The 24,529-nt window shown below is 48.2% G+C and overlaps 1 protein-coding gene across 6 annotated transcripts in view; it reads left to right on the forward strand.

Moving 5' to 3' along the window:
- Positions 1-24,529, forward strand: part of TRIO (trio Rho guanine nucleotide exchange factor) — a 369,954-nt gene that overhangs the window by 309,649 nt on the left and 35,776 nt on the right. For all 6 annotated transcript variants that reach the window (XM_067730390.1, XM_067730392.1, XM_067730389.1 and 3 more), the window contains 3 exons: positions 18,797-19,089; positions 20,472-20,642; positions 23,189-23,284. In XM_067730390.1, coding sequence (XP_067586491.1) covers positions 18,797-19,089; positions 20,472-20,642; positions 23,189-23,284 — 560 coding nt within the window. The remainder of the gene's footprint in view (positions 1-18,796; positions 19,090-20,471; positions 20,643-23,188; positions 23,285-24,529) is intronic.

The following is a 24,529-nucleotide window of genomic DNA, read 5'->3' on the forward strand; positions in this document are numbered from 1 at the left end:
AGAGCCCAGCGGGGGGGGCAGCTGGCACTTGACATCTCCCTGAGTCAGGAAGTCGCAGCTCTGGCTCGAGTAGGAGAGGAGAAACATCTGGCTCCCAGCGCGCCTGCAGAATTTCCTTGAGCTCCAATTAGAGTGACTGTGGTAGAAAGCAATCCACGGGCGGCGTCTGGCTCTTCCCACATGTGAAGCCCACTGCAAGGCAGTGCTGGGCCGCCAGGCAGAGGGAGCGGTCCCTCACGCCTGCGTCTGAGTGCCCGGGGCACTGGCGCCTGGTTCGCTGCCCCCAGGGTCGCTCTGGCTGCCTGGAGGCACAGGGAGGGTCAGAGTGCTGAGCCTTTAGGCTCGGGTCAGCCCGGCCGCACCATGCCAAACGGAATTAAGCCGGTTGATCCGCTGGACTCGCTTTCGGCCGTCAGCACAGCCTACCGCAGTGGCGGGCAGCCCGGCACCTGCAAGTACTGGATCCTGGACCTAGGTACACACCTCCCTGCAGCCCCAGCTGCTCTCCCCGGGCTGTGTTCTTCCAGGCAGCTGCCGCAGTGGTGGTGGTGGGCTTGAAAACAGAAAGGGTCTGTGCTTGACCACCGGGATGCGTTATCTGCGCACCGTCTTGTAAGAGGGACTGCATGGGGAGGTTTTGCGGGGGACCTCTAGCAAGGGGATGAGAAACGGGAACTGGGCTCTGTGCAGTGATGTGTTGATTGATTGCTTTGTTGTAAGTTATTCTTAATATCTGGGGATTGCTTTGATTATCCCTTTTTTCTTGTAAATGGCATAAAACAGTCTAAAGTAATCTATGCTACAAATTGCTTTCTTGTGGTCATATGTCTGTTTCAGGTTTAATTTTGTTTAGGGTTTTTCAGGCTGTTCAGGTGTCCTGCATGTATATTTAGATTCTCTGTTCCCTTCTCTTAAGAACTGCAGCCATATAATAAGTTAATATAAAGTTATGTGCGGGGAGCGGGTCTTCCAATAACCACCAGTCTATTTCAGGGGAGTGTGTGGGCCAGGCTGCGGTTTCTACACAGAACTGGAGTCAAGACAACGAAACATGATTCCTGCAAAGGTCATTTGAGAAGTAGATAAATTCCACTTTGAGGAAAAGGCCATAGGATACAGAAGAGTGAAGCTAGGGAAGAGGTTAGGTCTGTGGGTCGCAGAGAACCCCTGCCCTGCAACGCTCCAGAGGAGGCTAACTTTCCAGCCATAGCCTTTGACATCTGTCCAGACTGTACAGCCATGGAAAGGAATTTCTCACAGGCTGTGTCCTGCATACCAGCCGGGATGGCTTCTACCAGAATGTTGGTGCTGGCCTGGTGTGCGTTTAATGTTTGCCTCCACTCTCCCACCCGCTGTTATTCACATGTGCACTTAGAAGTGGACAGCAAGCAGGAGAGAGCCCAGGGGACCTGGCGAGACCTTTGGGGCACTTCAGTGTACTGTGAGCTCAGTGGACAAGGTGGAGATGGAGGGACCCACCAAAGAAGGGGGGAATCTGAGGAAGAGGGAGGCGCAGAAATGTGCTTTGAGCATCTGAAGGCGACATGGCACTGCTTACATGTTTGTGCATGAAATGCCGGAGGAAAACAACCAAATCTCTGATTAACGGGCCCCAAAGGAGCCCCAAAGGAGGTGTTGGCTATGTGAATATTGACTTTGTTGGTGTGAACGTGGGTTTTGATAATATTCCTCGTATTTTTTTGTTCACAAAGCTGTCAAAGCATTTTTAAGTCACTGACCATAACTTTTGTCATATTTATGTTAATTAAATTGTTCAAGAATGGCCCCCCTTTCTGGAGGGGTCCAAGCTGAGCAGGTCCATTGGTGATACTGTGCACTGGGAATCTGCACTGGGGGTGGCAGTAGATCATCTGTGAGATCTCTTTATTGAAAATAATAACGTCTGTGCAGTGAAAAGAACAACCGATAATGTCAAAAGTCAGATTTAAAGTCTCAGTCACCCAGTAACTCTGGGACTCGAGTGAATGACCTTCTCTCTCTCTGAACTTCACTGCTTTGTGTGCAAAATGGGAAAAGCAATAGAGCACCCCTCTCAGTGGATCATAAACATCCCCAAAGTGTAGACCAAAATATTTTAATAAACAATTTTGCTAAGATTTTAAGAAGACATGGCATTCTTCTTACAGGGGGGATTTTGAATCCTAGCAGCATTTTAGGTCCTTAGGAATTCTTCCGAAGAGACGCTATTAAACTAACTTTTTACATACAGGAGGATCGTCATGCTGTTGTAGTCTGGGTTTCGCCTGGATATATTTTTGTCCTGGTAATTCTCAGACTATAATGGAAACTCCAGGTGATGTTATCCGAGCTGTCACACAAAATTTTTAAGCTAACACAAATTTGGAAAGCAATAGATGTCCACTGGAATTTTCATGGGGAAAAAAAAAATTAATCTCTTCACAGTAAAGACTAGAAGAGGAAAGCAAAACTCTACTTTGATTTTTTTTTTTTTTTCCGTAGAGAAATATGACTGTCCATCTCTTTCTAAACCTTCATAGTAATTCCTAGGCAGTGTCCTGAATGCCATGTTATATCAGAGTGATATTTTAATGCATTCTGATTCCACTCATTCAGTTGATTATGGGGACATATATATGCATCAGATTGGGAAATGAAAAATGATGATTCTGAGTAATATGCAAGAAATGAATCCCAAAGTAGCTTTAAAATACCCAGCAAATCGTAGAGAGTGATTGCAAAGCCTTTTTTATACCCACCAGCAATCTGGGAGTTCATTTATTGGAGTACGTTGGGAAAAGGCAGTTTTTCTGCTTTCTGACGTATGCAGTGGGGCATTCTTGTCCAAATATGAATTCGTCTCGCTTGGAATTTTATTTGCAGATGTTGCCATTTCCAGTCACTCACACAGCCATGAGCCCTGAGACTTTTACTGCCAAGCTGTTGTTAGGAAAAGGACTTAAGAGAAGGTGAGGTCAAGGAGAACGATAAATTATCTTTTAAGAGGGTTCCAGTGGGAGAGCCCATTTATCCTGATAAGATAGTGGGACTGTTGAGTTGGTTCTCATTCTGAAATAAGCGTTCCCGTTTATAGGACACATGGAATCTATTCCAGTGCTGGAAAAACATACAGTGGTGATCCTCCTTAATGTTAAACAGACCCCTGTACACGGGGAGCTGTGTGCCTCAGCATTCTTCTAGAACTCTCTTCAAGTTGTCTTTGTTCTTTTTCGACGAGGAGTGTGGATTCTCACCAATGCAGTTTTTGTTTTTGTAAATTAAAGGACAGACCTTTCAAAGGCTAAATATAGGGATGTGAAACTTGTTCTAGAAGTATGCAGGTGGTTAGCAGCAGTGCCCACTTCACGTCAAGGAACCAGTGCACAGGCCATCAGTCTCCTGTGAGTGAGCGAAGCCACAGAAGCACTCGGCACAATACTGTCTTGTTGCCACGATGAAGACTGACTGTTGCATGCAAGTACTGTGCAAACTAAATTCTATCCTAAATCTTTTTTGCTCTTTAAGTTTTTTTGTTTGTTTGTTTGTTTTTTGGCGGTACGCGGGCCTCTCACTGCTGTGGCCTCTCCCGTTGCGGAGCACAGGCTCCAGACGCGCAGGCTCAGTGGCCATGGCTCACGGGCCCAGCCGCTCCGCGGCATGTGGGATCTTCCCGGACCGGGGCACGAACCCGCGTCCCCTGCATTGGCAGGCGGACTCTGAACCACTGCGCCACCAGGGAAGCCCCTTAAGTATTTTTAAATGAATCCGAGTTTAAGGCATGGTAACGATGGGAGTAGTGTGTGACTGTGCATAGCAGACCACCAGTGCTCCTGTCTGGGCAGCCCCCCTGCCAGAGTGAGCCAGGTCCTTGCTAATCTTGCTCAACTGCAGTCTCCTCGCCTGGAAAATGTTTTTAAAAAGGAAGCTTGCTGCTATGGTTATTATGCTCTTCAAAAACTACAGTAAAGGTTATTTTTTTTATTTTCGGCAAACCACAATTATAAAATAATTTTAATTAGTTTTCTCACTTTTCACTAATCAAAGATGTATTTGTCCCTCTGAGCTTATGATGACAAGTTTGGCGGGGTCGGGGAGGGGGGGGGGGCGGGGGGGAGGAAGTGTTACGTGCCGAACTTGTATACATGCATATTTCCAGCCAAAATGCAAAGAAATGTTAAGTTATTGGGCCTTATTTAAGGGGAATATACAAATTTTGAAATAGTAAAGCTTTTTGAAGTTCACGTGGAAAATAGGCTGAAAAGTTCCCTCCCAGTGCCCTGAAGGTCCCAGGTTAGGAGCCTCCAGGCCAGACGACCTTGCCTTGTTCTGGAATTTGACCTTGCCTTGTTCTGGAAGCCTTTCCTCTCTCTCCTCAGCTGTCAGCCCCCTTCGGTGTGTGCTCTTTATATCCCTTCAGCTAGGCTTCGTGGCGTTTTATGCTGAAGAATTTCCTCCAGGTGCTCCAGCTGGCCTCAGGGTGGCGAGTCTGCCTGGGACCGGGTAATGCACTGGGAGTTCACCCTCCGAGGCTCCCGCTTCCCCTGCCTGCCCCTGAGGATGGGCGGGAGAGGCTGGGCTGAGGGGCCACAGCCCAGATGTTCCTCATGAGTTTTGACAGTTCTCACATAAAACCACACAAACGTGAACAAAGTGTACCAGCCCAACACAGAGTTGGTGTTTCTCTGAAACTGTATGCCAAGGGTTTAAAGAAAAAAAAAAAAAGGAAAATTCACAGACATATGGAGCAGCAGAGGGGAGGAGAGAACACCCATAGGCAACCAGTGACAATGTTCAGACAAATTTTTAGGCTTTTTATATGAAAAAATGATGTCTCTTTTATTTATACTTTTAAAATTTGACTGGAAGACATCATCTCTCAATGCTTTCCACCGTCCATTTTCTCAAATGCACGGTTAAAGAAAGTGTCTATTGTCACATCTTGTTAATAGTAGTAACAGTTCACACTGTCATGAAAATGGCCCTTTTGCAAAAAGACTAGAGTTTTTCTTCCTTCTAAGGATGGAGCCACTGAGAAACATCTGAGACAAAGGACATCTCCTCCAGGCAACCCCCCTTCCTCTTTTAGCTCTTAAATAAGCTGATGGATTATTTTAAGAAATGGCCCAATGGCCAGAAACACATGTGAAGTTGACGAAGAGTCTTCAGTAACAAGAAGGGACCGTGCTCGTTATGACGTAGAACTGGAAATGGAAGGTTTTTCCCTTTGTCTCTCTCGGGCACACAGCGCTTACCCAGCCCTGCTAGACCCTGCCCGGTGCGGAGGCTGTTTGGTTGTTTCCTCCTATTGCTTCCCTCCCCCCCCCCGCCCCCCCCCCCCCCCCCCCCGCCCCGGTCCTCAGCAGTGGCGTTCTATCACACGGGGCACTAATTAAAGCCAAGGACAGAATTTGTACCGTTAATTGGTGTTCAGAGCAGAGGCGTTCTTTTCATTCCCTTTGTCTCTGAGGCAGCTTTGTTCCTTCCTGGAGTAACTCCAGGCCTCCCTTCCTTCCTTCCCACTGTAGTTACTCAGCTGCTTGAGTAACACCGAGGTGGGGAAGATGCTAACAGGACAACCTCTGCATGAGGAGTGCGGGGGATGCTAGAAGGCCGCCCTGGCCTTGCGCACTCCTCCTGAGACACATCATAGATGGAGATTTCACCTCCGGTGTTGGAGACGTGAAGAACTCTAGGAACAGTTGCCCTGATCCTCTTTTCATTTTGTGTTTTGGCTTTTGTTGTTGTTGTGTTAGTATGTGATATCCTGGAGAGGGAGTGGGCAGTCCTCAAGAAAGTATGAAATAATAATTTGAAAAATAAAATTCAGCGCCCTTCAGTTCTTACAGGGGAGTGAGGGGGCAAGATGTCATAAAATCAGGCGAGATAAGGTTAAGTGGATTGTGGATGCAGGGTGCACACACGCAGTTGCGCAAAAAGCCACACAATTGTGTGGTTAACATTTTAATCCTGTTTTTCAAGTGCTTAGTTTTAGTTAGAGTAGCATTTTGCTTTTGGTAAAGGTGTTACTAAAATACAGTTGTAAAAGGAATTCCTAATTGGTTAGGGCTTTTTGGTTCTCTGATTTTGAACCAAACAACCACGGACCCTAGGATATAATGTACTAGATACTTGCTTTGTGGTTTTGGGGGGTGGGGGGATGGAATCGTCCAGTTCCTCATTCTCCACAGCTGTAACTCTTTCTAAACTAATATTCCGTCCCTTGAGACCGAAACTTCAGCTAACCTACTGGGTGGATGACGTGAAGAGTGATAGTGCTTGGCAAGCTGATTGCAAAACATTCCAAGGCCAGTTTTTGTTTCCTGATGCTCCATAAAAATGAGTATAGGGCTCTATGAATGAGTTATGTGGCTCTAAAAAAACGTTCATAAGTTTGTGTAGTTTATAGCATATTTTGGTTAGAAATGTTCTTATGTAATTCATGCATTTTCTGGAATGTAGGAAAAAGACTCAACAGTGTTGGCATTCTGAATCTGGTCTAAATTAAAAGTAATAATAAATTTATATACGAATGAAGAGAAATCTGTCACCACCTGAAATAAATCAATCACGTAGTTTAAATCACTAACTGCATAATGTTCTCTTAAACCATTTTGCAAGGGAGTGTCTTTGCATGTCCCTGGCTTCACCTAGAGCCACGTCCAACTGAAGAAATCTACACATTGCCCCCTAAAAAAATGCTTTGGCTTCCTCTTTAAGAAGGTAGCCCAAGGGCTTCCCTGGTGGCGCAGTGGTTGGGAGTCCGCCTGCCGATGCAGGGGACACGGGTTCGTGCCCCGGTCCGGGAAGATCCCACATGCCGCGGAGAGGCTGGGCCCGTGACCCATGGCCGCTGAGCCTGCGCGTCTGGAGCCTGTGCTCCGCAACGGGAGAGGCCACAACAGTGAGAGCTCTGCGTATCGCCAAAAAAAAAAAAAAGGTAGCCCAAGTTATTTTATCTTTTGCAACAGTATGAAGACATTAATCGAAAGCATCAATATCTATCATGAAGAGCACAGTTCCAAATGTCAGCCTCCCTCAAATAAGATTAGATCTTCCACTGACTAACACTTTGTGCTTGACAGCAGGGACAGTTTTGCCCACGGGTTAAACATTCATGGTTCTAATTAGCAGTGTAAGAACCTCTGAAAGCCAGGATGAGATGGAGGGGATATTTTGTGAGCACCGTGTGATTCCTTTTTCCCCCACAAATTAACTTTCTGTTCCCTTGAAAGATGATTATCCATTCAGGGCAATAATATATACTGTATTGCCTTGGAAATAGCTTCCCAAATCAAGAAATTAAGAATCAGCAACCCACCATTTTATCACAGAGGAAACCTCATTATCCCTAAGTCAGCAGTATACTAAATACTAAGCAATCTGAGAAAGATGCAGAAATTTTTTTTTTTAATTATGTTTTCTTTGTGTAAAGAAAAGAACAGCCATTTGACTTTTGGGGGGGGGACACAGAGGATCTCAGCCTCCAAAAAAGCCGAACAAACAGAGGCACCTTTGGGAGCTTTTGTGCTTTCTAAGCGTTTAAGCAGCCCTGGGCCAGAGCAGCAGCCTGCAGGATGTCATTCATTGCCAGCGTGGCGGTGTGGTCACGGCGGTCAGGGGCAGCACCCTCTCGTGCAGAACCCCCACAGAAGCAGCCTGGTCTCCGGCTGACACCTTTTAATCACGTAGGAGGGGGCCGTGGAGCCAGCTGAGGTGTCAGAGGGCCCCCTTCCCCCGCCTCTGCCCCCACTGGTGTCAGCGCTGGTGTCATCAGTCACTTCCAAGGCCCGGGACTTCACCTGCAGCCAGCGCCGCGTGGGGCGCAGGGTGGGCAGCAGGGCCACTCGCTGGCTGGAGAGCTTTCCATGTGAGGCTGCTGCTAACCGGCCTCTCACCCTTTAGACATCCCCGGGGGGTGCGGGGGGACCCGTCCATTCGGAGTATGGGGGCTGGGTTGGGAGTGTCAGGTTGGGGATGGCGGCATGGGGATGTAAACGTCTGTAGCTTGCAAGGTTGTGTGTGTGTGTGTGTGTGTGTGTGTGTGTGTGTGTGTTTCTGGTCTCACTTTTATGTCGTTTTTTTTTTTGGAAAAGTGTCTTTCTTTCATCCAGCTAGGATATCTTGAAACATCTGCTTTTGTCCTTGTATAAAAGTCAGGAATGAGCCCCAACCCCCTCCCAGCCCTCCCTGGCAAGGTAGCCCTTCAGGAATTTCTTTTGCCTTTTGGGGCAGCATAGAGTTTTGGTTGCAGGAAAAGCCTGCTGTTCATCTCCCCCAAAATATGTATTTCAAGGGCTAGTCCGCATTAAAAACCAAACCAAAAGAAAACCAAAAAACAGAGAAAATGGCCCTGTCATTCCAAGGAGACAGGAACATGGGCTAGAAACTCTCCTCAAACAAAGCCAGTTTGCCCAGAGCAGAGAAAGATCCCCTTAGAAGTAAGCCCCGGCATGACATTGGCATTCCAAAGAAGAGGGCTTTCTGACAGCGTCGTCGTTTTATGACCACATGGTTTTAACCATTCGAGGACGTCTGCTCCATCCTCCAGTCCAGCAGGTGACACAGGTCCTCCCGCCCTTCCCCGCCGCACCCCTGGGAGCGGGTCAGGCAGGCAGGTCACAGCACAGCCGTGTCTCTGCCACGGCCCCTTTTGCCCCTTGGCACGCGGCTGCCCTCTCTCAGCCTTCTGGTCACCAGGCATGGCAGCTCCCAATCTCATCACTTCCTGGAAGCCAACAGCCTGGTGATAAACAGTCACCAGCAGCAGACCCACTGATACCTGGAATGTTCCTCGTCCCACAGATGAGCCAGGTCCAGTTCTGTTGAGGGCTTCATAACTCAGTTCACTAGATTTGTATTAAATGCCTTACATTGATCCAGACTCACCCACCCTTTCTATTATCCACTGTCAGTAATGACTCCTCCCTCCTCATTTCATTTCTGGGGTGTTTCAGCTTTCCACTTTGGCAGTATGTGATATCCTGTTCATCTGATTCGCCAAGGAAAGGATTATGCCATCTGCTTTTATCTTTATTTAAGTTCTTCACACTTCCTTTTGGGAAGTTCAAGCAGTGACATTCGGATGGAGGGCAAACCTTTCAAATGAGATGGGTTTTGACTAGAAATTCTGACAGGTTAGCATTTCTCACAAGAATGAATCTGAGGTGGAAGAACAGCGCTTGAAGTTTTGTGTTTGTGACACAGCCACGTTTTCCAAAGACTATGTAATGGTTTAGGTGTTTCGAGAAGCCGCACTAAGAATAAATAGCGTTTAGAGGTTCCCTAAGATTCAAAGAGTGAATTGCACGTGCGGCCGCTGTTTGCATGCTCTGTTTGGGTAGAGGTCACGAGCCTTGGGTCTCTCTTGCTTCTCACATTGCGGAGAGGTGCTGGTGCGAGGACCCTCTCTTTTTATGACACGACTCCCTAGGACTAGTGCACGAAACGGGTCAGCTGCTCTGTGTGTGCGCACACACCCTTGCTTTTCAGCCTTCACAAAGAAAAAGGTAGAGCAGTTGCTTCCAGTTGGGTCCAGTTGTTTCTAGTTGAGTGTTTTAATTGATGCCAGTAGTTATGTTATGTTCTTCCATTCAGCGGTCCCGGGAGGTGGCCTGAGAGTGAGCGCTCCCATGGTGTGAGTTCGTGGAAGGGGGCTGCACAGGGAACAGTGAATGTGTTGGTCATTCATGTGCGTTTTCTCAGGCAGCAGAGACCATGTGTTCTTCATTACTGCGTGATCCATGGCCGTGCTATGCTGGACCTCTGGTTAAATCTAGGGATTATTTAAAAAAAAAAAAAAAGCTGGGGAATTTATCTTGCTTCTTCGTGTTTTCTGTATTCACTTCATATTTGAAGCAGAGACAGAGTTCCCATTTTTGCATTGAGGACCCACTGCACCAAATGGCGAAGTACGTGAAACTGGTTTATAATACTCTTCTGCCACATTTTCAGTCGTTACCATCCCACATCCGCGCTCGGTGCCTCTGTGCAGCTTCTAACTTTTTAAAAAAGATTGTTTCCCATGTTAACATGCATTTGCCATGACAGTGACAGCGCGGAGTGAAGCCCTGGCCCGCCTGAGCCTAGGGGTGTGCAGAGGAGCAGATAACCCCCGAGGATGCAGCGTCCTGTCCAAGCCTGTGTCTCAGCCCCTGCTGAGGCACAAATTAAGAAACAAGGGCTCTCACAGACAGAAGATGAGTGAGGTGACCAGATGGAAAATTAGGAGTCTAGCAAGAAAAGTTTTCAGATACTTATTCACAAATAGAAAAAGGATTTAAATTGGGGCAAGTATTATAAAATACTTGCTCTTATATTCTGACCCACCAAAAGTGTAACCATATCACCAGGCAGTCAGTTACTTCTTCTTAGTTACTTAAAGTTCTCCAAGTAATACCCCAGCTTCATCTCACTCCTCACTGTTGTGAATTAAGACACCTAGCCTGCCCAGGCAATTGTAATCACTGTGTAAATCAGAGAGATGTGATCCCGAGAAAGGCATCCGGAAGAATGATTTAGGATGACCTCACCTTCTATGTGACCTTCAGGAGAATTTCTAGTGTGTGATCGTTTTCAATTATTATTCCCCCCCAAAAGAGTTACCTTGATTCTAAAAGCAGGGAATTAAAATCCAGTTTGAAAAATGTAGAGACAAATGACAATCGTTTACTCAGAAAATTTTGCTCTAAAATACGTTAACCAACCCAGTCAGCAATCATAAGCTAACAACTTACTCTCTCTTTGATTTATAAGTAATCTGGAGACCCGACTTCCACGTGTCCATTACAACCTTCCTGGTACAGTGGAAGAATTCCCTAAATAAAAGGTGATTTGCTGCATTGAATTCATGACAAGACGGTGGTTTGAGAGAGTGCCAGAGGCCAGGCATGCCTGATCACACCCTCCAGTCTGTTCTAAAATGGTCTGGTGGAATTGTTTTCAGCCTTAAAGTGTCCTTGAATTATCTTTTTCTAGCCCATAGCAGTAATGGCTAAATAAGCAATTCTTTAAGTCCTTCCAACCAGAGCTGTAAATTAGCACTTTGCTTTGGGAGGGTGCCAGGCTCTGAGTTCAGCTTACCCTGTTTGGGGTCCGCATCAAGACAGCCCTGCAAGGTTCATTTGACAGATATTTTTGAACACCTACAATGGACAGAAAGATGGGAATACCTTTCTTTAAAACTAATCAGCTAAAATTGCTCTGGGAGCCTCCGTGGAGGAGCCATTGAAATGTGAGTCAGCTGTTTGTTGGAAAGCGTCCCAGTGTGGAGTGTCCGCCTCTGCGTGGTGGTCGTGCCTCAGACGTGACAGGCCGTTGGCGCTGGTCCCACGTGTGCACGTTTGGCCGGTGCTGCAGAGCGCAGGGTGCCTGTCACAGCAGACGCTCGGTGACACAGCGAAGACGGCAGCACCAGCCGGCAGAGAGATCCGGCTTTGCTCTCCAACTGCTCTTTCTTCCTCCTCTCAGCCCGGGGTGCCTGTCTTTCAGATGGACCCTTACACATCTCACCACCCCACTGCATCCTGTTTTATTGCTTGTCTTTCGCAGTTTCCCTTCTCTGTGTAAAAATGTGAGTACTGCCTCGTGTTTGTGTTAGGCTATATGTTGACAAAGGCGTTTTTGTTCCTTTTCCCCGCAGCAGCCTGGTAGAGAATCGCAGTCATTTCACCGTTAGGAAACTGGACGACTTGTCAGATACCCACGCCCAGTACCTGCCAGGGAGAGTGTGGAACCGCTGCCCCATTGCTTTGAGTGACCATTAATCTGTGAGGCGCTCGCTTGAAGGGAAAGGCAAACCTTATACTCTAGAGATACAGTCTGAACAAAGCAGCAGCGATCTCTGTCCTCCTGGAGCCCCTGTGCTGCTAGGGCTGAAATGAAGGCAAGCAAGAGGGCGTGTTGGTGAAGCGTGTTCAAACTCAGGGGCTGGCCTTTTGAGTTCAGGGACAGCACCCTCGGCAATCCGGTCTGTGCTCTGGGACACTTAGGAACATCTTCACGCCTTCTTACCATCGTGAAAACAAGGAGAGGGTTAAAATGAAACGTGATCCTTTTCTCAGTCTGCAGCTAGCAGGGTATGGTCCCTTTTCCTTTTTTTCTTACATTAGAAAAAAAAAAAAGGCTTTATTAATCACAGATGTCTCAACTGTCGAGACGGGGACTAGAGGGCGGTTTCCCTTCTCCCAGCAGTTTGGGGCTGTGTGTGTTCCCATGGTGGAACTCTCCTGTGGCGGCCAGAGGGGCAGGGCTCCCGCTTCCCCCTCCTTTTTTTTTAAGTTTTTTTCTTAATTTTAAGAAGAAATCTAGCATGGACTTTGGGTGAACTCTGACTTCAGCAGAGAACCATCTTTGTGGGGTTGTTTTCCCTTCAAAATAAGAGAAACTTTGATTTCCCCTCTTAGGGCTTCAGGCAGCTCACAACTGGCTTTCTCTTATACACACATGAGCGTCTTTTGAAATGAGTGGGACGTGCTGACAGTATCTTTATGCTACAGTTTACCCTGTCCTCTTAATAAGGGACAAGTTATTTTTTTAAATGGAAACAGAATGAAGTAATTCATCTAAGTTGCCTCACTCATCGTTCATACATCAAAAATGACTTTGAGTATGTAGCTGTTTACCACGCTAGGCCTATGATTGGAAAATCATTAATCCAAATCGCCATTGTCTGGGTACTCACAGTTTTGCATGCATGCCATGTAGCAAGTTCTGTGCTACCAGGGAGTCCGGGAGAAGCTTGCCTCAACCATCTTATGTTTGCAAATAGCAGTTTACAATTTGCAAAGCTCATTCCTTCTCGCTCCTTCATGTAATCCTACCGTAGCCCTGGGAGATGAGGGAATTCAGGTGCCAGGATGTTGGCCTGGGTCAGGGCCGTGGAGTGGAAGAGCCAGTCTCAAACTCAGACCCTGTGACAAGTCCAGAGTCCTTCCGACGTCCTCAGCTGATCTCCCACCTGGACCTTGCATCAGCGGAGCTTCCCCAGGCTGGGAAGAGACAGGCACATCCCAACGAGGCATGTTGTGAGTGCCGGCATCCTCATAGATGCGGACGGCGGTGACAGGGTGGAAAGGCAGTAGTACTGAATGTACTGAGTGTTAAGTCTTTTTTGTCTTCCAAGAAAGTAGGAGTTGAGGGGAAGGCAAGAGATGGGAACTGAAGATGGGAACAGGGACAGTACAGTTGCCTTGAGTGACAAATGAGTTTTCCATCGTCTTTCTCAGGTGAGTTCAGTCCCGACCCCTCTTTTTGCCACCTTGCCCACACCGCACATGCTGGGGGGTGTTCACGTGCTCCCCACACTCACCAAGGGCTCCTGGGCCTGGCTCTCGCCTGCAAGAAGGCATCACATAGGGCAGGCCGGTACAGGGACAGCTCTCATCTACTCTGAGTTACCATCTTGTACGTACATAGTTCAGACTCACAAGCTGGACGAAAATTAGATGTGACCTGTAGCTCGTCTCCAAACTGGTGGGGTATAGCACCAAGTCAGGATGTCACTGTTCACGGGGTCAACGTACGTTATCAGGCTCGTGAGCTCAGGCTGGAAAACAGCCTGTAGCTGGCAGTCAATTCACTGACTCACCCGTTCGGTTGTTGGTTTTTGGGTTTTTTTTGCTGCATGAAAGATCTTAGTTCCCCAAGCAGAGGTCGAACCTGGGCCTCTGCAGTGGAAGCTCAGAGTCTTAGCCACTGGACCGCCAGGGAAGTCCCGACCCATTCGTTATATATTCACCATAAACTTACTAAGCTCCAAGGATGTGCCAGCTGAGCACGTAGCTGTAAACAAACCAGACCCAGCGCCCGCCCACGTGTAGCCTGGAGTCTAGGTCACGGTGGCTTCCTGTCCTGACAGTTACCCAGCTGCAACTGCAGTCATGAAAGAGAGCCTGGCCGTGGGCCTCCGCCCTAGGATTACTCTTGTCATTGGCCTGAGCCGCCCACAATCCACCTGAACAGAGAGGAGGGGTCTCAGAGGGAGGAAGGGGGCCTTCCCAGCAGCGTCTGTGCCCAATCGTGACCCTTCAGACGCAGCGGGGCAGAGCCGCCGGGAGCTCAGCTGCGTGAGGCACCTGTGTGCAGACCAGTAATTTAGGATCTTCCCAAGGAGACCACCGAACTCGTTTATCGTGTGAGTCACGATAACTCCGGTAACACTGGAGACCTTAATTCTACTAGATGTCATTAAGACCCGTTGTTTAATTTAAATTTTGCATCAGAGCAGTGGGTCTAGTGGTCAAAGTCTGTTCTTAAGATAACAAAAAATAATAGCAGGTCCTTTATTTCATTCTATTGATAATTGACTTAAGTAATTTTTAAGTGTTTTAAAATCTGATTTATGCATTATGTCACAGAGCATGTAAATGGACTGTTAAAATCCATTGATTTGGGCAAAATGAGTTTCTATGTTGAAAAGAAAAAAATAAGATTTTTTTTTGGAAAGTGTCAAACAGCATGAAGAATTAAGTATTATGGTTAAAAACAAACTGGCGAGAGAAGGAACGTATCTGTTTGCTTTAGTTTGTGGTCATTTTTCCATTGCTAATCCCCCGGATTGTGACTAGTGTATCAGATCTGCACAGCACGAAATATCTGTTAATCTTAGAGACAGGGGAAGACATTTTCAGACTTCTGAAACGAAATAGATTTTCAAGGTAAAATTTAAGAAACGACGAAATTTTCTTCTTAGTTTGTAATTGCTGCTAGCATATTTCTAAGTCATGAATATTCCAGTAAAGTGAAATAATGTCACTTAAGTGACGATAAATAGTAGCTCAAGAAGAGAACCGCTATTCCCTGAAGCCCTGGTGAGCTCTGACCTTGGACAGCTTTGCCTCCCTCCTGGGTCTAGGCTGGACTGGTCAGGCCACGGCCACGTTGGTAATGCTCAACCTGCCAACTGAGGGAAAAAATCCCTTTTGAACCTACTTCTCAAAGTGCAGAGAACCAACTCTTACGCAGCTGAGCACCCAGAGAGAAGCTTGGCAGTGTCGTCTCTAATCTCTTTTTCTTTCTGAACCATTTGGTGAACCACCATCTCCTTTCCTAAGCAAGGCAGGGATGCCCTGAGAATCACACTTGCAAAGCCAGCCGGGTCCCATGAGGCCTTGGTGATGGACTGCAGTTCATCGCCTCGTGCCGCCCAAGCCCGCTGGGGCTGCTGCCCGGGGGCGAGGTCTGCGTGTCGGGGCGACGGCCCTCAGCTGCCCACCCGGCCCAGAGCTCTCACTTCTCCGTAACCCCGCACGTTTGGGGGACACAGAGACTGTGCCAGGTCTCCCGGTGGGCGGCCTCTTCACTGAAGGTTCATATTATGGGCCGCGTTGCTCCCGTGCTGCGTCCCCCCAGATGCTTGCTTTTAGGCACCCAGACACGTGGAAGGTTCGTTTGTTGGCTTAGGCGGTGTCCCCGTCACTTGGGACGTGTGAGGGTTCTGCTGGTGACGTTGAGGCCTGCAGTTGATTCGGTTTTATGAAAGCGAGTCTGCCTCTGTCGTTTTCCTACCACGGAGCTCCATCACGGACGCTCGTCACCTGTCGGGGACGCGCCCACCCCCCCCCTCCAGCCGGGCGCCACCTTCGTGGTTCTCTGTCTCGTGTGGTTGCGGCTGAGTGAATATTCCTCGAAGCAACGCCCGTCCCGAGAACAGGGCCGCGGGTCAGCTTGCTCTGTTTCTCTGGGCTGGGATTTCTGCTGTTTCCAGTCAGTACTTCCTAGGTGTCTGCTGTACGCCAGGCACCGCGCCAGGCCCCGGGCACACCTTCGGAGACACGTCAGACGAGGCCCCCGCCCTCCTGGAGCTTACGTCCTTGTGAGCTCCTCCTGATGGGTTGTTCAGGCCCAGCTCCTTCAAAGGCCAGCTTCAGCGTCACCTCCTTTAGGAAGGCCTCCGTGATCCCTCCACCTGATTCCCCTTCTTCTCAACCTCTACGAGAGTTTGTACTCGCTTACAGCATGAAGTGTCACAGTTCTGCCTGAATGATGGTTATGTGATCACTGAAAGCCCTGCAGGTGGGTCCCCGGGGTAAAGGAGGATGTAGGTTTTGCCATCTCTGTCCAGTGGCAAGTACAGGGCTTGGCTCTGCATCCCAGCACAGCAAAGGCACAGTAAACGCCTATGAAGTACATCCCCTGCTGTGGCCAGCACAGTGCCTTGCTAACATTGATAGTGGGTACTTAGAAACACTTTAGCTGAGTAAAGTATCATCTACACGTGGACTGTGCAACCCCTCCTCTTCCTTCTGTCCTTCCTGTTGTCACCGCAGCAGGAGTGCCCAGGGTAGTGACAGTGCCTGCCTTGTTTGCCCTTTACCCTAAGTCAGCACCTGAGAAAGTCCCCAGGAAGCTCCTTACAGCAGGCGTGCTGTTAACTTCATGGCTTCGTTCTGCTGCCTCCTCCCGATGGTACCTGAGGAAAACGAGGCTGACGTGGGGACGTTTTAGTCACTCTTCTGTGAAAAGAAATAAAATAAAAATATATGCTCTCACACACACATATACACGAGGAAGGGGGGAGATGCTGTATTGAGCCTGAGTCTGCCTCTGAGAAAATCTAGACTTTGAAGAATGAGTGATCCAGCTTGAAACGCGTCATCTGTTTATGGAAGATTATACCCTCTCCCCTGCTCCCCTGCAAGGCTCGGCCGAGGAGGGAACGGGCAGCAGTTAGACGGCGCTCCGCTGTCTCGCCCGGGCATCTGAGCGTGAGCGGGAAACTGCTGTCAACTCTGTCGTACATGTAATCACAGGACTGGAATTAACTGCCTTGCTTTGTAACTGCAGCAGGTAATGGTCTCCAGTGCCGCAGAGGTAAATACAGCTAATACAGGCAGCTGAATAACATCATCTTTTTAAAGGTTAATTTTAATTTTCAAGACTTAACAAGATTTAAGAAAATAACAAGCATATAGTGAATGATCTCGCTCCTTCCATTTCCTAAAGTGAAGCGGTTTATTCCATTTTGCTGTGGGAGGAGTCCTTCAGAGTCCAGTGCTCGGGACAGGGCCAAGAAGTGTCCCAGGTCACTGGTCTTCTGTTTGTAAAGTAACGTCTCACGTAATTCCACAGATCTGTTGAGTGTCAGCTGTTACCTAAGTGTGTTTATATCTCCTTTTTTCTCCTGAAAAATTAACAACTCAGGGTCGACTATATTTAATTTTTCGAATCCAGTGAGAAGATTCATTTGGATATATTTTCAAGTAACATTTTGGTTACTTGAGGAAGGTTTCTCCTACTCACATTTCTTTTTAAAATGTGTTGTTGTTTTGTTAAGTGTTACTGGTATTTTCTCCAACACGTGAAGTAACTTTGCTGAGGCTGAGAGCAGAGGCTGCAGATGCCTGTGTAGTTCCAGAGAACGGCTGGGAAACAAGGGGCCGTGAGCTGGATTTCCCAGTGAACCAGCCAGCTTTACCCTTCCACACTGAACTTTCTAGAAGGGTGCCGTTTGTCACAATGCCTGACCAGCTCACGTCTATACCAATTTATACACCCACGCACGTGTACATACATACAAGTATACCTCGTTTTATAGCACTTTGTTTTTCTGTACTTCACAGATGCTGCATTTTTAACTAATTGAAGGTTTGTGGCAGCTCTGCATCGAGCAAGTCTGTTGGAGCCATTTTTCCAATGGCGTTTGCTCGCTTTTGTCTCTGTGTCACATTTGTTGAGTCTTGCAATTTTTCAAACCCTCCACCAGCAAAAAGATTACAGCTCGCTGAAGGTTCAGATGATGGTTAGCATTTTTTAACGATAAAGTATTTTTTAATTAAAGTATGTACATTTTTTTAGACAATGCTATCGGACACTGAATAGACTACAGTAAGTGGAAACGTAACTTTTATATGCCCTAGGAAACCAAAAACTCTATGACTCACTTTATTGCGTTATTGGCTTTATGGCAGTGGTCTGGAACCGAACCCACGACGTCCCCAACGTGTGCCTGTACTCGTGTGTGTTTATTTATTTATTTTTTAAAACATTTTATTTTTTAATTTATTTATTTTTGGCTGCATTAGGTCTCTGTTGCTGCGCGTGGGTTTTCTTTAGTTGCGGTGAGCAGGGGCTGCTCTTCGTTGCAGTGCGTGGGCTCTAGGCACACAGACTTCAGTAGCTGTGACTCGTGGGCTCTAGAGTGCAGGCTCAGTAGTTGTGGCTCGTGGGCTCAGTAGTTGTGGCTCGTAGCCTCTAGAGCACAGGCTCAGTAGTTGTGGTGCACAGGCTTAGCTGCTCCACGGCATGTGGGATCTTCCCAGACCAGGGCTCGAACCCGTGTCCCCTGCATTGGCAGGCGAATTCTTAACCACTGCGCCACCAGGGAAGCCCATGTTTATTTATTGAGTGGTACTTCTATTCATGGGAGTGAGTGAAACTGTACATTTATCCACCAGGATTAGTTTTTAACTTCCTTTAAATTCTTCTTTAAGCCATTCTTTCTTGGTTCTTGTCTGTCAAGGAGATGGGTGAAAATAATTCAAACAGTGTGTCCTCCAATGTCTGTGATATTTTAAGTGACAGTGACATTTTGAGCCTGTGCGATAATGATGCTGGTCTCTAGGACTGGTGACTTGGGGGGTTTTGGAGGGGGCAGTACACCTGGAGAAAAATCACCTCTAGCAAAGCTCAAGTTGGGGAGCCATTTGATGGGTGAGCATGTGGACATTCCCCCCAGGGCAGAGCCACCAGACACCGCTCCCGGCAGCCCCTGAACTTGGTGTGCACCTGGCTGGTGACGCTGCTCGTCGGCACAGCGGCACCAACCAGGACTCTGGGGGCTGCCAGTCACACTTGTTTGTTTCTCGCTCTTGCCCCGCAGACTCGCTGTCCGTCTCCAGCAACGATGCCAGCCCGCCTGCCTCTGTGGCCTCCCTCCAGCCCCACATGATGGGGGCGCAGAGCTCCCCGGGCCCCAAGCGCCCAGGCAACACGCTGCGCAAGTGGCTGACGAGCCCGGTGCGGCGGCTGAGCAGCGGCAAGGCTGACGGGCACGTGAAGAAGCTGGCCCACAAGCACAAGAAGAGCAGGGAGGTCCGCAAGAGTGCCGACGCCGGCTCGCAGAAGGACTCGGACGACAGCGCGGCCACCCCGCAGGACGAGACGGTGGAAGAGGTCAGGGCCTCCGGCATCTCCCTCCGGGTCGTGGGAACAGCGAATACACCCGTCTGGTGGTTTTCCCTAAGTTCTGGAAAGGACCAGGGTCAGAGCCCCGCTCCGTTCTTCTAGCAGCGTCTAGAGTCAGGGACCCATGCGTGGCCTCGGATCAAGAAATCAGAGGACCGTGGGCAACCCCGCCTGCTTCAGGAGAATGTGGTGCCCAGCCACCGTAGCCCCCTCTCACCTCCATCACAGGCAAAGCCAGGGGTGCCTCCCGGGAGGCAAAAGATTTACGTGGCCCCTGAGGTTAGCACTCAACCACGGGGGCGGCATTTTGCAAGGAAAGCACCAGTTTTAGACTTGGAAGGACTAAGGGGATGTTTGCATCCTCCAGTTACCTCCACCACCACCCCTGCCCCCGTACTCATACATATTCATGCTTATGTCTTGTCCTGAGTAGAAAGCACACAGTTAATATACTTTGCTAACCCAGCAGTAAACACTGGATTATTCCCATGTCATCGAAGATAAATGTATGTAGGTCAGCCAGGAATTATTTTTAATTTCCCCTTTTTTGGAGGAGGTGGGAGCTTAAAATTATACTGCAAGGAACCGAATTCCTTTATGGTCCCCAAGATGAACCTTCAGCAGTGTGGTGTCAGTGAGGGGCCCTCAGAGTTTTTAACTTGGACCCCTATCCCCCAGTTCCCTCACAGGCTCAAAAAAAGGCAGAGAGAGAGAGAGAAGACAGGATTTGTATCGTTCAATGTATTTTGCAGATGTGGGGTTTCTGCTGCTTTTTGCCCGGGCGTGTTTTCGCCGTGGGTTTTCACTGGAGTGTAGGGTTCATTTACGTCCTCATCTCTCTGTTTTATATACTGTGTCCCCGTGATAGAAATGAAAAACTGAAATTTTTTTCTAAAAGTAAGAGTGGGGGGAAATTAATGGGATACTTAATTCAGATTCTTAAAGTACACCTTGAATTGTATTTTTCTCTATGTCCTCCTGATGTCAGTGAGTTTTATTTGAGCAAAGTAACAAAAAGTGAAGTATGAGACTAGAGAAACTAAGGGTTACGGTTCCGATTTTTGAACCTTCTTTTTAAATTGGCTTCTTGAAGATCAGATGTGTTCAGAGCCTAACGGTTAACGTTGGCAGTTCCTTCCCAAGACACTGTCAGTGGCCCTTCCCTCGTCCAAGTTGGCAAGCGAGGGAGCTGGGTTGCTGGAGGGAGTGGAAGCTCCCGCCAGGGTTGGAAGGAGCTTGGCCTTGACTTCTGCTCTCAGTTTCGATCCCGGCTGTGCTTTTCCAGTTAACCCCTGAGGGCTCAGTTTCTGTGAACTGACATTGGACAGTCAGGGCCGGGTTCCAATGGGCGAATGTTGGTCTGGTTTCAGAGAGGCCGGAACGAGGGCCTGAGCAGCGGCACGCTCTCCAAATCCTCGTCCTCGGGCATGCAGAGCTGCGGAGAGGAAGAAGGGGAGGAGGGGGCCGACGCCGTGCCCCTGCCCCCGCCCATGGCCATCCAGCAGCACAGCCTGCTGCAGCCGGATTCACAGGACGACAAGGTAAGGGGGGCCCACGCCCACACCGAGCCTCGCCAGGAGAGGGCCTGGCGGTTGCCTGCCGCTGTGCCCCGGCCTCCTTGCAGGACATAGAGAGCGACCCGGGCTGTGAAAAGGCACCTGGAAGATGCCTTTCACCCCAAAAATATAGATAGCAAAGGCCATTTAGACTAAGCTGTAGGAACCCACACAGTCTCTCGTACACGTGTGCTTGTATAAATACGTTCAGTGCATTTTTAATGGATGCTTTCGTAATTGCTACTTTTCAGGTCATTTTAATTTTTCTCACTGTACTAACCAGGGTCCCTGAGAGGGCAGAGAAGTCGCACGCCACCTGCGTGATTGCGTCCTAAACGCACACGAGCCCATCTGGTTCTCTCTGTTAGGTGTCTGCACACAGGTGTGGTTTTCAGATGGGATGGATTGCTGTCCAGTTCCTTTTACCAGCATGGCAAACATCTGGGTCAAACCGGAGTTTGTCAAAGTGCAGGAATCAGTTCGAAACCATGAATTTCCTCTTTGGATGTATGCAGAGGCTTCAAGCCAAGTAAATCTTATTTTTTGTTTTCTGGGTTTTTTTGAGTTCTTACATAATCTAAAATTACTCTGTACAGCCCTAAACTATCAAGACGGAAACCTGGTAACTGTGGCTTATACATCCTCTCAATTTCTGGCCCATCCTGCTTCTCCAAATTGGCAGGTGTTGAAAACCATCCTATGGAGTTATTACTGGTGCTTTTTTTTTGGCAGAAACTAAGGTTTCTGAATAAAACAGATGTTTTCGTCAGTTTTCCCCCTTCGTCCCCTTTTTCCTTCCCTGACTTCCCTCAGTGCTAACACAGTCACTCGCTGGATGGGCCCGTGCGTGATGACCCGGGGTCGCCCTGGCTCAGTGATCGACGGCCGTGAGGCCAAAGGCCGATCACGCGTTAGCCCTAACCTGAGGCGCCTTCTCTGTAGAACTCCTCTTCTCCCTCCTGCTCCGGGGCCCTCAGTGCACAGCAGGGGCGCAGTGGGCTTGGCAGAAGGAGGGAGCTTGGGTTCGAGTCTGGGTTTTGGAGGGCATCTGAGGTACAGACCCTGTGCCATGGGGGGGAGGGGTGGCGGGCAGGGTGGCCTGAGATGGGAGAGAAGCTCGCGCCCCACTGCCCAGAGCAGACCCGCCAGGAAGCCAGGCTCTGACAGCTCCTGGGTTATTTTGTAGCGTTCTAAGCCATAGCTCTTTAAAAGCAGAAAACTGGAATTGTGTAAATATGGATGGTTAGCTGAAAGTGAGGTGCCAGGCCTGGTTGACGTATTCACCGAATAAGAGGGTCTTTTTCTCCATTGAAAGAGTGGATTGCACTATATTCTTCTGTTTGCCAAAATCACTTATTGGTTATCGTGTTACCTCTTTGGGTATTAGCCACAGAAATTCTTCCTTTACAAAAGTCTATAGTGATGTTCCCGGAGAGTATATTATCTTGTGACTAATGTTTTGTTTTGTTCTGTTTTCTCTTTTCGTAAACTTTCACTGCAGCATTATGTTGATTTGTGTTCCGTGTCTGTTTTGGCTCAGTTTCCTTACCTCTCCATTTGAATTTTTTCCTTGTTTTCTTCACCTCATCTTCCAGATTTCATTAGACCAAGCCAACATTTGTTTTGCCAAGTGCATATCTGGATCCGCATTGTAACAGCCTCGTTGTAAACGTATAAATCCGTATCTGTCTGCTGTGAGACATGCATCGTTAGGACAGCTAGCCGTGTGTCACATGCATCTCTGCTGTCCTTAATATGAAGCAAGGTTCATATTACACCCCCTTCTAGTTTCCAGTAAATTAACGGTGCAAGTAATCTGCAAACACAGCGTGTTTGCTAATTACTGAAACTCGAACTCAGTAGCCCCTCCCCCAGATTCCTTACCTGTCCACCCCTGTACACCCCGACTCTAGCCGTAAATGGCATCTGATAGCTTGTGAGGCCACAGATCTCCTGTCCTCTGCACTAATCACTGGGGAAGTGGATGGCACAGAAAATGGTGAGCTTGTCCCCCTCTTCCCTGTCTGGCCAGTACTCCCGGTTCCTTTCCTTTTCTTGTTTCTTTCTTTTAACCCCATCCACAAAGTAAAGCCATTTTTAGTATCCAGTTTTGTTTCCCGATTTTTTAAAGGGTTCACTCATTAGCCCTTAAGCCTTTCACTCTTCCGTTGATCAGATTCTCTGCCTTTTCCTCCTTAGCCAGTAGCCTAGCCAGCAGTTGCAAAAGTTAGAATTTTCCCGTGCCCAGTGACCTCTTTGAAAAACATTCTGATGGTACATGACTGCTGATTAGAAACAGACTTTGTCTGCTTTCCACATGTATCCCAGACAGGTCTTATTTAGTATTTCATGTCAGAATATTGTAAATTTTAAAAGATGACTTTAAATAAATGCAAACAAAGACAAACTTGTGGTCTTTTTGTCTGGAATTACTTTTGAAAGGAGATTGAGCTTGCAGGAGAATTCTGTCTGCCCAGTGACTAACACGAGGCATTTCCCTCCCCCTCTCTTTTTCTCAACTTCCTCCATAGGCCTCTTCTCGGTTATTAGTCCGCCCCACCAGCTCCGAAACGCCGAGCGCAGCCGAGCTTGTCAGTGCGATCGAGGAACTCGTGAAAAGCAAGATGGTAAGGCTCCCCAGAGACTCAGGCTGAGGTCTGGAAGCTGCTCCAGGGTGCTACTTGTAGGTGGGCGGGCCCTCGTCCAGGTGTGGCTCTGGTCTGCAGGACAGAGTTCGGGAAGCCCAGGCCCACCCTCAGGTTCAGTAATTGGCTTGAAGGACTTACAGAACTTAGAGAAGCCGCAGATGCGGTTCATTGCTGTGAAAAGACACAGGTGAAGATCAGCCAGGGAAGGGGTGCAGGAGCAGGTCCAGGAGGGTCCGGTTCAAGCTGCCATTGTCCTCTCCCAGTGGAGTCATGTGCACAACACTGACTCTCCCCACCTCGCACAGTGTGTGATGATATGTGCAGGGTGTCACCAGCCGGGACACCCCCCGCCCCGCCGAGCCTTGGTGTTCAGAGTTTTTATTTGGGCTCAGTCACATACATGAGGGTGAGCTCACATGGCTCACCCTTGTCCCCTGCCTCTCCAGGGATTAAGATAGGACGTGGACCAAAGCCCTCACCCAAAGTCACACTGTTAGCATAGACTGTCTGTCTTAGCCCCCAAACCCCAGGTAAACAGAGACTTCATCAGGCAGGACATTCCACAGGCTTAGAGGGACCTCCCAGGAGCCAAGGTCAGTCCTTTCCTGCACCCACATTGTCTGCGGTGCTGGCACCGTCATAGCCAGTGTGGTCAACTCCAGTCTTGTCCGAAGCTGTGCACAGGGTCATTGGACTCCCAGGCACCACTGGGAGTCTCTCTCTCTGTCTCTGAGATCTTTCACTTGGGTTTGCAGTGTATGAGAGAGAAGGGTTTGCATTGCTGTATAAGGGCTTTATTCTTTTTGTGACCTCTCTGTTGCCACTTGGTCAACATGGATTCATTTAATAAAAGCCCCAAATGAAATGTTGATTTATTGAAGTTAGACAGGTTTGCATTGTTTCTAACTAATTCAAATCAATAAACTTCTGTGTTTCTTTAGTTTTCCTGTGAAATAGAAAACCCAGTAATGGTAACAACATTTTAGACTAGTATATCCTGCTACCCTACAACATCTTTTAAAAGTCACACCTCCTAAAGTAAAAGCCCTCGGCCTCTCCCACATTCCATTCTCCATAAGAGTTTGATGTGTTTCCCTCCAGACAGTTTCTTTGTATATACTCCCCACAGCAGCCCTACGAGGTAGGCATGTACTATCATATTCTCATTTTACAGATGAGAAAACTGAGGCACACAGAATGCTTAAAAAGTTGACCAGCTGCTAA

Source organism: Pseudorca crassidens, chromosome 3 (assembly GCF_039906515.1).
Source record: "Pseudorca crassidens isolate mPseCra1 chromosome 3, mPseCra1.hap1, whole genome shotgun sequence".
Lineage (NCBI taxonomy): Eukaryota > Metazoa > Chordata > Mammalia > Artiodactyla > Delphinidae > Pseudorca > Pseudorca crassidens.